This window comes from Mytilus californianus, unplaced genomic scaffold (assembly GCF_021869535.1).
Source record: "Mytilus californianus isolate M0D057914Y unplaced genomic scaffold, xbMytCali1.0.p SCAF_2, whole genome shotgun sequence".
Classification (NCBI taxonomy): domain Eukaryota; kingdom Metazoa; phylum Mollusca; class Bivalvia; order Mytilida; family Mytilidae; genus Mytilus; species Mytilus californianus.
Genome location: NW_026262668.1, coordinates 29,745,512 through 29,763,561, shown reverse-complemented (window position 1 = coordinate 29,763,561; position 18,050 = coordinate 29,745,512). Strand labels below are relative to the sequence as shown.

The 18,050-nt window shown below is 30.7% G+C and overlaps 1 protein-coding gene across 2 annotated transcripts in view; it reads left to right on the top strand.

The window, feature by feature from the left end:
- Positions 1-18,050, top strand: part of LOC127729668 (uncharacterized) — a 246,127-nt gene that overhangs the window by 122,998 nt on the left and 105,079 nt on the right. For both annotated transcript variants that reach the window (XM_052237522.1, XM_052237521.1), the window contains 2 exons: positions 1,942-2,072; positions 5,066-6,268. In XM_052237522.1, coding sequence (XP_052093482.1) covers positions 1,942-2,072; positions 5,066-6,268 — 1,334 coding nt within the window. The remainder of the gene's footprint in view (positions 1-1,941; positions 2,073-5,065; positions 6,269-18,050) is intronic.

Here is an 18,050-nt window from a genome sequence, read left to right as displayed (position 1 = left end):
GTTAAGACAACAATTTGTCATTTCTTTGGTACTTTAGAGGAAACATTATGTAGGACACACGTATAAAAGATAGAAAACTTATTGAGGACACACCTGTCAAAGGTAGAAAAAATATTCATATTCCTTTCCGGTTAATCAATGTCGATAAAATAATGAAATTTCCACTTGTTTTTTTTGGGGGGTAAAAGTAGAAAAGTACTACTACTTTTTTTTTTATTTAAATGGTAAAATTATATACAACACCCCAGTCATAGGTAGCAAAATTTCCCATTTATTTATCAGTGAATCAATTTCAATAAAATAAAGGAATTTCCACTAAGTCTTGCTTTATGAGTTACGACAAAAATTATATTACTTTTTGGAATTTCAATGTTGGAATGAAGAACAGCACACCTGTCATCGGTAGAAAAACTATTTAAATAACATAAGCAAGTTGCAGCTTCTACATGGGTCCAGAAGCTGAGCAGTTTTGTATGCTTTATCCTGTTTTTTTTTTTTTTTTTTTTCCTGAGATATTTTTACTTTGTTTCAGAGAAACATTATTGAGCCTATACATTGAAAAGGCATTATACACAACTGATAATAAAAAATATTGATTTCAAATTTTACATTTAAAAATAAGGTGGAGATGTAATGTTCTTTGATAACATAGTATGATAATAAAAAATTATGATTTGTCAAAGGCTGGTACAAATGTTTTGTGACCTGACGAATTCCAACACTCCACGCATCCAATCTGGCCAACATTGCTCTTTCTGTGTATCTGTGGCATAGCCAGACCACCCAATCTTGTTTCAATCATTTTTGTTTACCTGTTCAAAATTTTAAGTCACCATAGTACAGACTCACGGGGGGAGGGAGGGAGGGGGTACTTCAATCCTTTTGTGTGGTAGGGTAATGCATTTGAGACATCCACTATATTTTGCATGTTCAAAAACAAATGAATGCATATCTAACATATATATTTTGGCAAAAGTAAACCTGTAGCTATCAATCAATAGGTGACAAGCATTTTGTTTATAAAGAAAAGGGAAAAGACGTATTGAGATACACCATGTTACAATGTACGGTAAACTATATTGAACTAGGCGATATATTAGATTAATTAATTTATAAAGAAACATGTATTATGATAATTTATGGAAGTAACAATTACGCTAGTAAGGTTTTCCTCATTTAGGAACAACGTGTAACAATACAGGTATTGAAAACTCAAAATAATGATGTTATTTTCTCTTTTATATGATAAAATTAGATTTAAGTCAGAAAAAAAAGAAAGCCAAAAGACTATGAAAAATAACCCCAAAAAATGCAAAAGATATTTTGATTAAATAATTCACAGTATGCCCTTCCATAGCAGTTAATTTTGTGCAACTCCTTGCTGTTCCCATATATTTGTAGAGAATTGAGAATCAACAATTTTTTTTTAATTCAAGACTTATCACTTTGGTAACTGTTGGTGAACAAGGATCATTTATGAAGTATCTGAAATTCTATCTGTTTAAATAAGATTGAAATAATAAAAAGAGTGGAAGACAAATGAGACAATAACAATATCACATAGAATGCAAATTCTACCTTAAAGCTGGAGTCAAACATAAAAGATTGCTGAACTCCAAACTTTACGACAATGGGAAAAATTTCGAGTTTCCAATACTTTAATTCTCATTTTCTAAGTAGTAACACACTTTCGTATTTACATTTCAGGTTTAATGTGCTTTTCAATTGTGTGTGTCTTCATTTAAGTGATGATGGCCTAACCAAATAAAACAAATAAAAAAAAAAAAAAAAATACACGTATGAATCTGATTTTAGCGCATACAGTACATATTGATAGAATTCTGACTAAACCCAACAATAAGAAAGGCAAGTACAGTACAGTAAATGAATACTGTGTAAAAAGTAGTCAATATATGATATTTTTTTATCTTTTAATTACAGCATATATTGACTTTTGGTTGGATAACATTCACTGTCATGCTATCAAAGATGACAATATAGCCTCAATAACCCAGATCGATTTTCTGAACCCACCTGTAATAATAATTAGTACTGGGGTCGACGAAATACAGGTAATGTATCTTACTTACTTTTCTCTCTGAAGTCAAATTGATGTTTGGTTAGCAAAACAATATATTTTATTGTATTTACTGTTGGATATATATATATATATATTTATAAATAAGTCTAAATTGAAAACAACGTTCAAACCTGATTTGCGTTTGATAAAAAACCGCAATTTGTATACGTGTGCATGCAAAACAAATTTCTTGGTAAAGGGGTCTAAATACAACACACACAACATTTTCCAAAAGACCAACAAAGTGAAAAAGTATATTTAAACAAAACGCAATTGACTAACAGGTCGAACAACGGATGTTCTTTAACCCTGCTGACTGCATTGGCGATTGCCAAATAAACGTATCACAAGATGTAACAAAATGGATCTTTATTATTAATTTAATACCAAACAGAAAACAATAAACTTGCGGAAAAGATGGTATACCGCAAACACGAGGTGCAAAAACTGGTATATCATATCCGGATTTCGACAATTAATGTCTCTTCAGTGATGATAGGAATCGAAACGGTATTTGGAAGGCCATATAATTTACCTCAATTGAGGATAGACTCTTGAATCTAAAGAGTCGAAATAGGATGAACGGATCATATAAACCCGAAGGCAAATATAATACAAGCCCAAACGAAAAAAAACAAATAAGTCTAAATCGAAAACAATGTTCAAACCTTTGAATGCGTTGGATAAAAACCGCAATTTGTATATACGTGTGCATGCAAAACAAATTTCTTTGTAGAGGGGTCTAAATACAACACACACAACATTTTCCAAAAGACCAAAAAAGTGAAAAAAGTATATTTAAACAAAACGCATTTGACTAACAGGTCGAACAACGGATGTTCTTTAACCCTGCTGACTGCCATTGGCGATTGCCAAATAAACGTATCACAAGATGTAACAAAATGGATCTTTATTATTAATTTAATACCAAACAGAAAACAATAAACTTGCGGAAAAGATGGTATACCGCAAACATGAGGTGCAAATATTTGTACACCATATCCGGATTTCGACAATTAATGTCTCTTCAGTGATGTTAGGAATCGAAACGGTATTTGGAAGGCCATATAATTTACCTCAATTGAGGATAGACTCTTGAATATGAAGAGTCGAAATAGGATGAACGGATCATATAAACCCGAAGGCAAATACATTACAAGCCCAAACGAAAATGTAAATAAGTCTAAATTGAAAACAACGTTCAAACCTATGATTGCGTTGGATAAAAACCGCACTTTTTATACGTGTGCATGCAAAACAAATTTCTTGGTAGAGGGATCTAAATACAGCACAAATAGTCAAATGCGTTTTGTTTAAATATACTTTATCACTTTTTTAGTCTTTTGGAAAATGTTGTTTGTGCTGTATTTAGACCCCTCTACCAAGAAATTTGTTTTGCATGCACACGTATAAAAATTGCGGTTTTTATCCAACGCAATGATAGGTTTGAACGTTGTTTTGAATTTAGACTTGTATATATAACCATCACTGGTGATCCGATGGATAAAATCTGTTGTAGAGTCGTCACTGGTTCAGACGTACTTATAATATAATTATTTCTGTGACTGCATCTTACATTAATTTGTAGGTGTTACCTTTCCTCGTGAGTTTTAATTTAGCGTTGTAATACAGTACATGATAGATATTTCAGCTGATCTGTAACAATTCCATCTTCATGCCTGATATATCATGTACTGTATTACGACGCTAGATTAAAACTGACGAGGAAAGGTAACACCCGGCCACCAAAAGCTTTATATTTGTGAAGCCTAGGTGGTCGTGTGGTCTAGCGCGTCGGATACAGCGCAGGCGATTTGGTGTCACGATATCTCAGTAGCATGAGTTCGAATCCCGGCGAGGGAAAAACAAAAAAATTGCGAAAGCAAATTTACAGATCTAACATTGTTAGGCTGATGTTAAGACGAGTTGTATATATATATATATATATATATATATATACGTGTACTATAAAATGACTTGTGTCGATTACATAGTACCCTTTATATTTTACATATATATTCGTTAAGGGTTTTATGCCACAAACTAATATCTTATGAAAATAGTTTATTAAACAGCGGGAAGGAATAATTTTTATACGCATCTGCGATCAAGTACTTTCATATCTGTCAGTATTAATATCTTGAAAGTATCTGAATTGTGATAGCTAGTTATTTACTTTCTTAATTTACACAGAAAATGAACACCTTGTTGGGACTTGCATGAAATTTGAATTGTCTGATATTAGTCCTTTCGAAATTGTTTAGTACGCGACTTGAAGATTGTACTTGTATATATAAATTCAGCAATGAAACTACATGTATAAGATCAACATATATTTACTTTGATATTATTGTAAAAGAACATCGCTCTTCAATGTCTTTATATGTTTACCTTGACTGATATTCAGACAGCTATTAACCATTAATGTTCCTACATTATTAATGAAATTTTTTCATAACCGTTATTCCATGTTGATTATGATAATTTCATGATGTAGATATTTATCTTATCTATTTTATCTTTACGTGTTGGGTAATGTGACGAGACTGAAAGTGTGACATTTAACCTTTAGTTAGGTTTTCTATTAGCCCTGACAAAGGTGGTGTTACTTTCCTGTGATGTAATTCAAGACAATAAAAACACTTTGTGTTTAACTAATATATATATATAATTACAAGCCTATTTCGATGGATTGATCTTTATTTGATTAACAGTGTACTAGTAAATTAGCTATTTTAATTGTTTCCACTTATTTATTCCTTAAGGACTAAGTAAACTGTGTTCCGTGTTATCGGTATTGTGATCGAAAAGACTTGTAGGATTGTCAGACTTCTAAGTTTGTTTGCCAAGAGTTATTGCTTCAAATCTAACACTAAAATGTTCTGTCCTATCCTGATAATATAAATGATGTTTTATATAAGGACTGCACATACTTAAAGTTAGTCATCGAAATCGCCAAATTAATGAATCCGATTTTTTTCGTAGAATGAAGATAAGCTTCGTAAACAGAAGAATAAACTCCATGAACTACTTAAAGGTCATTCAAAGCGTAAGCATATCCGCAAAACATACTTCCTGTCAAATAAACATTTCTCGAAATACGAAAATGAATTCAAAGAACTGCGAGAACAAATTGTCCAAGTGGCAAGTAATATACCAAAATGGGGAGATGATTTACCAACTAGATGGATAGTCCTAGAAAAAGAAATCGAAAGACAAATTGCTGTTGAAAACCTTATCATTCCATACGAAGAAGCTGTGCAATTTGCTGTAAAATGTTCATTCCCCATCACAGATTTGGAAGCTGAATTGAAGTCCTTCCTTAAATATGAACATGAAATTGGAAATTTGATATATTTTGATGATATTAGAAGTTACATTATATTAGAGCCAAAATGGTTAGTTGATGTATTAAGATGCTTTGTATCTCCGTTACAATTTCAATCGGAGTTTGTAAATATGACTGAATGGGAAGCACTACAGTCAACGGGTTTCTTGTCCGACAAGTTGATAAAAAAATTGTTCGACAAAGTACCAAAACTTAATTCGGATAAACACACAAAGTTTGCTTTACAAATTATGGAAAAATTTGATATTATAGTTAAACCCACCACGATTGAGGGAAGTGAAGATTACTACATACCTTGTATGATTAATGTGTCAAACTTTGATAGTATTTCAAAAATGTTCAAATTAGCCAGCAAAACTTGTTCAAGAAGCTCTTGGTTTTGTCTTGAGTTTAATTTTTTGCCACCAGCATTTTTTAATCACATTTTAGTTACTTTCGTTAAAAAATATCCTTTGTATGAAGAAAATAAAAAGCTGTCACTTTATCGAGGTATGGGTATTTTCAACTTAGACGCCGAGAGTTACCAGCCAAAGTTTAGTGTTTGTCTATCACAGAATTGTGTTGCAATGCAAGTGTGGGAATTTCATCCTAAAGAGCAGCAGACATGCGTTGGTAACTATAGTCAAATTAGGAAATACCTGGTAGACACTGTCCATTTACTTCAACAAAGATACAGGATAAACATTAACTGTACAGCTCATTTGAAATGTTCTGAAGAAATGTATAATGAAAAAACTCAAACTGTTTCATGTGATGCTGATTCGACAAAAAGCACACAATACTGCTCTTATCACGGTGGTTGCCATACACTGGAAAACCTACGTAGGAATTGGTTTCAGGTAAGACAAATTTAAAGGAAAAATAGACAATGTGGGGATAATATCAACAAGACAGACACACAAAACCGAATTAAAAATATTGAAATCTTCAATGTATATCATACATTTATCTTTCAAATTATAAAATTCGAGGGTTAAATTGGTTATTTGTATAGATCAGTCAGAATCTTCTTGCATTCAGATATGTTATAAATAGAGATTTAGAATAAGTGTATGACTCGAACCCGATTCCAAGTACAAATAAGAATACAGTAAAAATAAGACTTGAAAAATACAGGGGTGATCTCAAAATAATAAACATATTAAACAAATATAAACAAAATAGTATTTATGAAATTGTCGGTTATTATACAATAGTACAACAAACTTTTAAAGCCTTATGAAACGAGTTTCCTTTTTTTTACAGCAAAAAATATATTCCGTATTCTTCAGATTACTTGTTACAATTATACTTTACTGTCCAATTGAAAATGCCAGTGAAGTATTCCTGTGAAATACTTTCTGAGTGTCCTGGAAAATACTCAGAACATAATAAAAATAAATATAACATAAACTATGACAATATATATTTATTATTCTACTATGTGAATCTCTTTAAATTTATGAAAAATACATTTTTAGAGATCGTTTTGCTTTTATTCATAACCCTTCGTAATTCCTTCATAATAATTTTTATAAATTTACTATTCATTTTTTTTGGTGTTTAAACTACAGTGCATACATACATTGTTTCAAGACATTAATGAATAAAATATATGACATTGTTATTATGGGACTACGAAATATAATAACTTTACAAGTCTTCGATGCGAATATACAATATATGATACTATCCCGAGAATACTTTGGAGTTCATTAAATATACAATAATATTCAAAACAAATTAAATAAATTCCATAATCCCTACCCCCTCCCCCCGGAAAGCATGCACTGATATTAACAGGCTGTCTAATTGTGTGATCTTTACACAGTTAATTGTAATATTTTGCCTGTTGAAAACAATAATTTTAAACTAAGTTTTCAGAAATTAAAACGCCAAAAATTACACTGTTTTTATTCAAAAATAATCTTACTCCAAAAACTAAATTCCACGAATTAGAAAATTCTCTCAATTTTTTTTTGTATTTCCGTGCATTCAAAACATTATGCTCTATAGTTTCTATCTCTTTACAACCGGCGCATTCATTAGTATCTGATAATCGATATTTTTCAGCAGATAATTGTGAGAGACTATTCTATGTAAAATGTTGTATTGGATTGCTTGTAGTTTATTATTCCGTTTTAACTTAACAAATAATACATGATAGTCTTAAAATATATTTTCTAGGTACTGACGTTGTTTATCTTCCAAATTACGTGTTATAGTGCTCGTTTTATTTGTCTTTGTATATTTTTAACCTGCACTGTTTAGTCCATTTTTGGTAATATCCTTTTGGCGCGTCTCGGTATTTATTTATCCCGCATTGTGTTATTGTGCTATGGTCATTTTTTGTATTCTTGTCTTTCATTTTTGCTTATGTGCTTTGTCTATAGAGTGTCTACATGCAAATTTGGTTTTTTTGTTGACGTAGTTGTTTGATTTTATAGTGATTAAGATTATAACACAATGTTGACTGCTGTACCCAATTTTTGACATATTTACCTATTATGTCTGTTTGCTTTGCTCACACATTGTTGTCAATATAATTTAATTTTTACGACTGTCATACAGGTGAAAGGTTAAGCAAGCTTTAAAATCAGATTTAATCCACCGTTTTCTACATAAGGAAATGCCTGTACCAAGTCAGGAATAAGATTTTGCCACTCGTTAAACGAACTTTCTGTTTTGAATTTTCCTTGCAGTTATAATATATTGTAGCTTTCATATATCAAATTAACACAAACGTCAAACACACATAACATAATACATTATTGCGATTACACCATATCTATAAACAGTGAAACATGTCTTCAAAAAGATAAGTTTTAATCAGTTTATGTACATTGCTCTATTTTTATAAACAATGTAAATGTAATAATTTGGTAGACATTAATATTGTATTTATATTGTTGTGTCATAGATCAAACTTATTTGTTCAGTGTATGTTTACTTGTTTTTGTTTATATTTCTTTTTGATCGAGTTTAGCCATTTCAATTGATATTTTATAGTGTGTCTTTTTATGTTGTAATGTTACACTACTGTTTCAGGTTAGCATGAAGGTTGGCGCATGTTAAAACCCGCTGCATTTGTATGCACCTGTCCTAAGTCAGGAGCCTGTTGTTAATTGGTTGTCGTTTGTTGGTGTGGTTCATACGTGTTTCTCGTTTCTCGTTTTTTATATAGATTAGACCGTTGGTTATCATGTTTGAATTGTTTTACACTAGTCATTTTGGGGCCCTTTATAGCTTGCTGTTCGGTGTGAGCCAAGGCTCCGTGTTGAAGGCCGTACTTTGACCTATAATTGTTTACGTTTTACACATTGTGACTTGGATGGAGAGTTGTCTCATTGGCACTCATACCACATCTTCTTTTTTATATTATGTAATCACCAGTTTTGTTATGAATATACATTGTATCGATCCGTTAACTACAATGTAAAAGTACACACTAGACCTAGTTATTACATATTTGATCTAATAAGTGTACCACATCATTATTGATATCTGGTTCTTTATTTTGTAATTGATTACGTTAAACGATATTTTCTTTGAGTGAATATAGTGTTTAACTCTATTATTTATCGGAATATCTTTTTACAGTTATAAAAAAAATGATTTTGTGTTTCAATGTGATTTTTGCAAAAATGGTAATTACTTTGAATCAAAAAATGCTTAAGGATGTATTTTTCTGACGTTTCAGTCTCGTTGAAATCTCGTTCTGGAATTATTTCCGAAACATGTGATACGAGTGGAAAATATCAATGAATTTAAAAAATATTATAATCAAATTTAACTCTGTTTATAAAAGGTAGTTTTTGAATAATAAAATTTTCAAATTTTATAACCAATCATGTCAGTCTCATTAGCCAAAATGTTGAGAAAATGGGTGAGGGGTTTTACCAGAAACATGTACATCTAATATCATTTTTTTCTTTTCAAATTTCTTAGACTTGTATTTTTTAAATCATTTATAACAAAGAAGTTGAAATTATATGCCTTTTGTCCAAAAAAAGATAAAAATCCCAAATTTACAAAATTGACAGCATGGTAAATTTGACACGAAAAAAGCAACAAAATTTTATAAAACTTTCTTATATTAACAGCTCCATATAGTTTTTTTTTATCTTAAATTTATTCAGATTGGTCCACTTCATCTTTAGTGAAAGTATGAAAAAAAGTTTAATTGTGAAATTGTGATTTTCTTTCATAATAATAGCCCAAAAATGGGTAAAAATTGATGAAAAATTGGAAAATCATCAAAATTTGGTACTTTCAAATGGCCGTAGCAAAAAAGGAAGTGCACCACCATATGATTTTTTCTTCACCAATTATTTTTTTACAGTCATATAACATGTATGAACCCAAAAATCAGGTTAAGAAAACAAGTTTAATTCTAGAAATTTTTGGCTCCTCAGAGGTGTACATCCTTCAATCGATGTAGTCTAGATTCGATGTAAATAATGTTATGTAGGGTCTTCCAATGGATTCACAAATTTTATTTTTATACCCAACCTACGATAGTAGAGGGGCATTATGTTTTTCGGTCTGTGCGTCCGTTCGTTCGTCCGTTCCTCCGTCTGTCCCGCTTCAGGTTAAAGTTTTTGGTCAAGGTAGTTTTTGATGAAGTTGAAGTCCAATCAACTTGAAACTTAGTACACATGTTCCCTATAATATGATCTTTCCAACTTGAATGCCAAATTAGAGCTTTGATACCAATTTCATGGTCCAATGAACATAGTAAATGATAGTGCGATTGGGGAATCCGTGTACTTTGGACACATTCTTGTTTATTCCGTGATTTCTCAAATTACTCCAAACCGATTTCCAGTCAATAATTATAGCAAACTCAGTTTCTCATTTTAATTGTGCTTCAGGTATGGTTTTTTTTTTAATTAAGAACGTGTTGAATATCTTTCGGTTGTGAATTTTTGGAGTTATTTTAATACATGAAATTGTGTACAGATTTAAGTTGTCTCATTTAATTAATAAATTGGCCTGCTGATTCGGTAAAATATGTATACCCCTTAGTATATCTATGTACATTTAAGGTATAGCATTTATATTTTTTGAATATTGGTTATGCAATTCCTTTTATCAATAAGTCGATTATATATGAAATTACAGTTTTGAATAGTATTCGTTTCAAGATTCCATCTGTTACCAATAGTTGCTATTTTACCCTCGTGAAAGATTTAAAATATAGAGATTTTCTTTTAAATTTAATATCAGAGTTACGAACAAGTCTAGTTTTCAATATTTTTTACTTGGTATTACATGTAGTAGGAGTATGTATTTTTCTTAGTTCCGATAAAGAGTTAAAGGCATTCATATAGAACGGTGGATTGATGACAGACTAAAACTAGATAGATCTGTGCATCTACATAATAAATATTCTTCATCAATTATTACGTCAAATTTATTTAACCAGTTTTTACCCAAGATATTCCAAGTTTCTTCATCTGAGTGAATGATCTTGTATAAACACTTTACAAAAGAAAAAAAATGTTCATCATGCCAATACCTCTCTTTTTAGTATCTTAGCAACAAACGTACCTATCTATTTGGTTAATTTTATTATTCCAAATAAATGCCCAATTGAGTTTGTTTATATCGTTTAAATATTGGTTTGGAATCCCGCGACTGTCAATTTCTATTAACTCTATTAAGGACAAAAGCATACGTTTTGCAATGAGTGTTTTAACCTCCCTATAAACAGACCTTTTGGTTTGATCGTACTTAATTCTATACCCATAATCAAATTCGTTTATTGTTTAATTTCAAATAACTTTTCAACTGATTTTTCGTTTTTATTTAATAATTGAGTGTCATCTGCAAAAAGACTGATTTTCGTTTCATGGGTATATGTATTGGTGGGTAACTTAGTGCTTTCAATGTCTTTATTAGCCCTTATTGCACAAGCCATTAGCTCAGCTGCTTGTATAACATAAAATAGAGGTGCAATTGGATAGCATTGTCGTGCTGACCGTGAAATTGAAACATATTTAGAACAAATCCATTTGTTTAGATGCACGTTTTTGAATCTTTTAATAACATGTTTATCCACAAACAAAATTTTGTTCCAAAATTATTTTTTTGCAAACAAGCTAGTATCCATCCCCATTCTATCCGATCGGAAGCTTTTTGCTGATCTAAGATCACATTAACCCTCTCTTTGTCTTCTACATCAATGTAGTATATTATATCTGGAATTAATCTGTTTACTTCACTGATATGTCTACCCTATACGAAACTTTTTTGGGCAGGACGTATTAAGTTAGGTAAGACATCTTTTAATCAGAATGATAAGATTTTAACTATTATTTTATAGTCACAATTACATACAGTCAATGGTCTCCAATGTTTTAAGTTCTCTCGTTTACCCCCCTTTAAAACGTAAGGATATCATCCCTTTACTGTGCGATTCACAAAGCGAACCACTTTCAAAAATTTTATTTACTAAATCAGTAAATTTGTCCTTAATAACATTCCAATATATCTGATAAGAGTTCGGTATTTCTGTTATTTTACTTTTTTCTATGGTACATTTAAAAGCCAGTGAATAAATAATTTTTCATTTGTCATCTCTAATTTCTGTATTAAGACTTTCTTCCAACCTTTGTTGTGAAATAGAAGAAACATGTCCCTCATCGATACAAAGTTAAATCACAAAAATACTGAACTCCGAGGAAAATTCAAAACGGAAAGTCCCTAATCAAATGGCAAAATCAAAAGCACAAACACATCAAACGAATAGACAACAACTGTCATATTCCTGACTTGGTACAGGCATTTTCTTATGTAGAGAGAAAATGGTGGATTAAACCTGGTTTTATAGCGCTAAACCTCTCACTTGTATGACAGTCGGAATAAATTCCATTATATTGACAACGATGCGTGAAGCGAATAAACATCTTTTGGAAACAATTTACTGATCGGCATTTTTATACGCCCGTCAATTTTTGACGGGACGTATTATGGTATACAAATGTCCGGTGTCCGTCCGTCTGTCTGTCCGTCTGTCTGTCCGTCTGTCCGTCTGTCTGTCCGGCGTAAACATGTCGCACCGTAACTTGAGAATGACTTATCCAAATTTCATGAAACTTAACATAGTTGTTTCTGATGATGATCAAACGATCTGTATACTTTTTGGTGAAAATAAGATTAAAACTTTTTGAGTTACGGGACTTAGTAACTAAAACAGGTGTGTGTTTTTTTTCACATGTCGCGCCGTATCTCAATAACAATTTATGATTATTGCTTAAAACTTTACACACTTCTTAGTTATATTAATCTTAAGATCTGTATACTTTTTGGTGATGATTCAAAATTTTATTTTAGAGATATTGAGTATTTTGTTAAAAAAGGGGGGGGGGGGGGGGGTTTCACATGTCGCGCCGTATCTCAAAAACAGTTTATGATTATTGCTTAAAATTTTACACACTTCTTAGTTATATTAATCTAAAGATCTGTATACTTTTTGGTTTTGATTCAAAATTTTATTTTTATGATATTGGTTTTTTTTTTAAAGGGGGGTTTTCACATGTCGCGCCGTATCTCAAAAACGATTAATGATTATTGCTTAAAATTTTACACACTTCTTAGTTATATTAATCTAAAGATCTGTATACTTTTTGGTTTTGATTCAAATTTTTATTTTTGAGATATTGAGTTTTTTGTAAAAAAAAAAGGGGGGTTTTCGCATGTCACGCTGTATGTCAGAAACTATTTATGCTTATTGCATAAAAATTCACACACAAGACGACGGGCGTATCATGCGCTCATGGTGCAGCTGTTTATTTTAATTCTTATGCTCAAAAACAAATATAAATGAGTTGCTGTTAGATGACATGTGTTTTGTATTAACAACTCTTGCCAGTCACCTGGTATAGCAAGGTTTGATAGATTGAAAGTCTACAAAAGTAAAATTTAGATTGATAGCTTCATGAGACAAAAATGCCCCATCGGCATCTACAATATCATTGATGAACCTTATGCCTTTCATGTACCAAGATCTGTAAAAAAAATACTGGTATTGTTAACTTTGTCAAAAGGGTTGAACCGAATAAATTCTTTCCTCACATGAAATGCATCTAACGGGTCAAAAATCCTCTTGAAACGTTTCCAAGCAGATAACACTTCTTTGTAAAAACAGGTGCTTTTAAATTTAAAAACTCAAATTCACATCTACTAATAAATAAATCTTGTAAATCAATTGGAGGGAAGAATGCTTTGGAAAGATGTATCCATTTTGAAACATGTTCTGACAGAAATCGTTTCACCCACATTATAGGAAGAGATAACAGCTGTAATTCAAAATTTTGGGCTTTCAGGCCCCCCTCGCTAGGAGACTTTTGTATGACTTCCGATTTAACTTTCGGAGTACCGCCATTTCAAACTACGTTGTATTTTATATATATATATATATATATATAAGATGTCGGTAAATAAGTAGATGAAATGATAATAAATTAGCTTAATTATTGCAAATGATTTGAGAATAACAATTTTACAAATCAGGGAAAGGTTTCTGATCTTCCTCACTTTTTATAACTGATTCCATTTTTTTTCTATGTATTTATATATCTAGATTAGAACTAACCATTTCTTCAAAAGCAGGGTTTTAAAGGCATCTGTCCATTTTATGGGAAGGGAACCATCTTTGTTAAATTTTTTCTTCCAATCCATGTTTCTTCTTGTTTAAAAGAAATTACTTTTAACCCAGAACACTTCTCAAAATCAGTAAAGGAATTCAATAAAATTCAATAAAACTTTCGCTGAAAATACGTTTTTCAGAAAACAAGTGGTGTCATCAGCCAACTGTGACATTTTTATTCCAGTGTACCCAATTTGTATGCCAGATATCTGATAGTTCCTACGAATACTGATTATCAGCAGTTCAATTTTGAATGGATTAGAAATAATCCATTATTAACTACAAAACTAGATATATTTGAGTATAAAGTTATGATCCATTTCCTGAACTTGATGCCAAAATTAAAACAAACCATTGCTTTTTGAAAAAAAAATATTCATTTTAGCGTTTCAAGCGCTTTTCCAAAATCAGTACTTGGAACCTCGGGGATTTCAAGGATTAGTCAGCGGTCATCGAGTACTCACCGATCAGTCAAGTTCGCGTCAAACTCACGTCACCAATCCGTCAGACATATAGTAAAAATCTTTTACTGATCTGACTGATTGGACGGATCGGACGGATTGACCTTCCTGACGGATTGATCTCTACTACGTCACATTTTGAACTCATACAAATGACAGAATCTTAGTTTCGTTTTATTTAATTAAAATGGTTCCACGGAAAAATACGAATAGTTCAAGTACGGAAGCCAGACATTTCATAAACAATCATTCAGCAAAGTTTTTAGAACTAAAATTAGGCGTTTGTTAGAGAAGACAAATATGCAGACACAATTAAATTTAAGTATTAGTAAAGAATTGTGATTGTCGTTAATATATTGGTGTTTTTTAAACCCGATGAGTGATAAAAATGGTGTTTATCGTGATTTTAAATCTATTAGATTTGCAGAAAATTCTCTAAAAAATGTAATGAAATGATAAATAATCGCAAATTTCGGTGAATTATTTCCAAAAGATAAGAAATATGCAAGTCGGACACTCTTAAAAATTTGCAATCAAAATATAAAGTATATTTCCCTTAAAATAAAGAAATAGTTTCATTCTTATTAAACAAAAACAAAAGTTTACACAAATTTATTCTTATATTATTCTCATTTCATAAAAAAAATAACTTATTCAGAGGCATTTAAAATGACTGATTGCAAATAACATTGCATTATTTTGGATAAAAAAACAATGCAAACACAATTCAATATCTTTGAATTCCAATTGCGGTTCATGATTTCCATTAAATTAAAGAAATAAGTGCATTCGTATTCAACACATACAAAACTGTAAGTATTTTTATCCTTATATTATTCACATTTTATCAAAAAATTACTTATTTAGAGGCATTTAAAATGACTGATTACAAATAAAGTTGCCTTATTTATAATAAAAAAAAGAAGAAATATTTGCATATTTAATCAATGCGAACAAAATTTAGTATATTTTCTCTGAAATACATCATATTTCATGAAAAACAACCAATCCTGGTGTACAAAAAGTCTAAAAATCCAATTGCGGTTCATAATTTCTATTAAAATAAGACATATTTGCATTCTTATTCAAGACAAACAAAAGTTTACACAAATTCATCCTTATACAAATGTATTATAAAAATGTTATACAAAATAACTTATTCAGAAGCATTTGAAATAACTGATTGCAAAAATATGCATTATATTTGATAAAAAGAAGAAATATTGGTATTTTTAAACAGTGCAAACAACATTTTAGTATCTTTTCTCTGATATTCATCATATTTAATGAAAAATAACCCATCCTGATGTACAAAAAGTATTGAAATCCAACGGGTCAGGATTTCTATTAAAATAAAGCATGTATTGATGAAAAACATCCAACATTCATGTATTTAGTTATAATGTTCCATTTGTAATTCTGGTTGGATGTTGTTTTATGTCTTATCGTTTGTGGTTTCAATTTTATTTTTATTTTCTTTTTGTATGTAAAAGTAAAGATATTAATCACCTTTTTCATTTATATGATTTTTAGGTTGAAAGCAACTATATGCACTGGATTCATTTGTTTTTTTCACAGTTTGATTTAGAAGAAAAAAAATGGTTATAAAATAGAAATAATTACACCATTACTAACACTTTTTATATATTAATATTTTTAATGGTTAGAAAATACATCAAATAACACCATTACAAACTTAATCCCAATTTCATATTGTATTTTAGAAATTTACCTGTGACGTCACTTTTTGTGGCGTTGATACATTCGTATGACGCACAGTTCATTATTCTATTGTGCTGTATTTGTGTTCTGTCGTAAATTAATTTTAGGTGTTCGTTGTTATTATGTGGTTTACATATTGAAATGGACTATTATATTATTTATTTATGTATTTCTCTGTCCTGAATGTTCTTGCATGTATTTGTACTTTATTCCTGTCACGTAATGTTGTCATTTTAGCGATATTTTTAACATTGCTATATAAGCAGGAGGTTTGGCTAGCCATAAAACCAGGTTCAACCGACCATTTTTTCTTAAAATGTCCTGTACCAAGGCAGGGATATGGCAATTGTTATCACATAGTCCGTTTTAATGTATGTTGGCGTTTGTTTTTGTAGCAGTTCAGTTTTTCTGTAGTTCCGTTTTGTTTCCTCTTACAGTTGATGTGTTTATATACTACTATTGCCTTTATTGCATTCTTTTTCAACACAAACAAAAGTTTTGGTATCTTACCTTATTTTCTTCAAGTTTAAAAAAAATTATCTTTTCTCTGAAATTCATCATATTTTATAAAAACAACCCATCCTGATGTACAAAAAGTACTAAATTCCAATGGAGGTTCATGATTTCCATTAAAATTAAGAAATAAGTGCATTTGTATTCATTCTTTCCGCAATAACTTTGGCAAATAATTTGTAATCAACATTTTAGAGAGAAAGAGGTCAATTCAACAAGAGCGTTCTGTTTTTATCTTTCTTTTAGGATAAGCGTCAGAATACCACGTCTTTTGTCTATTGAGAGGGTACCGGTCTGGAAGGAATATTCATAGCTTTCTAAAACATATTGTTTTATGTCAACCCAGAAAAAGTTGTAAACTGAGCAGTAAGCGCGTCTGTACCAAGGCTTTTATTATTTCAAAATGATTTCAAAACTTTAACGCACTTAGATTCTGTAATATCTGCATCGCATTTATTTTTTTCAGCATCTATAAGCTTAGGAATAAAGTCCAAATTAAAAAAGTTAGAATCACCCGAATATTTATCAGGATATTCTTTTGATGAGTATAGTTTTTCATAGAAACTTCTCTATTTGTCTAGTATTTTTTCTAGTGGCGTAATTTCAATGTCGTTTACACCGAATTTGATGATACTTTAATTTATAATTGCGTTTTTCTAATGACAAGAAACATTTTGAATGTTTTTTATTGCCTTCGAATTGCTCAGCATGTACAATAACCCCCTTATTTTGATTAATTACAATTTCCTTAAATCCTTTTTAACAATATCTAACTCAATTAAAAGTATAGTAATATCTTTATCTTAATCTGTACGAGAGTGAATTTTCTGAATTTCGTCTTTACGTTTTTTTTTAATTTGACTTTCTTTCCCGCAATTTCATGATTTTATACTTGGAATATTTGACGATTGCGCCTCTTGTTTCACTTTTTATGGTATCCCATTTCCAATTAAATTTTGTAAATTGTGATATTCATCATCACATTCTGATAAAGTATTTTTAACTATTTCCAGATAATCTTTATCTTACCTGAGGTGAATTTCCATAAACCGGGTCCTCTCTTAATTAAGTTTTCTCCGGACAGTATGGAACGCCATGACTACCTTATGTTTATGATCATCATTATATGCAGTAGTGACAACATTATATGGAATGGCCACAGCATTATATGCAGTCGAGATAGCATTATATGCAGTGGTCCTAACATTATGTGCAGCTGTCACAACATTATATGCAGTGATCACAACAATATATGCAGTGATCACAACATTATATGCCGTCGTGACAACATTA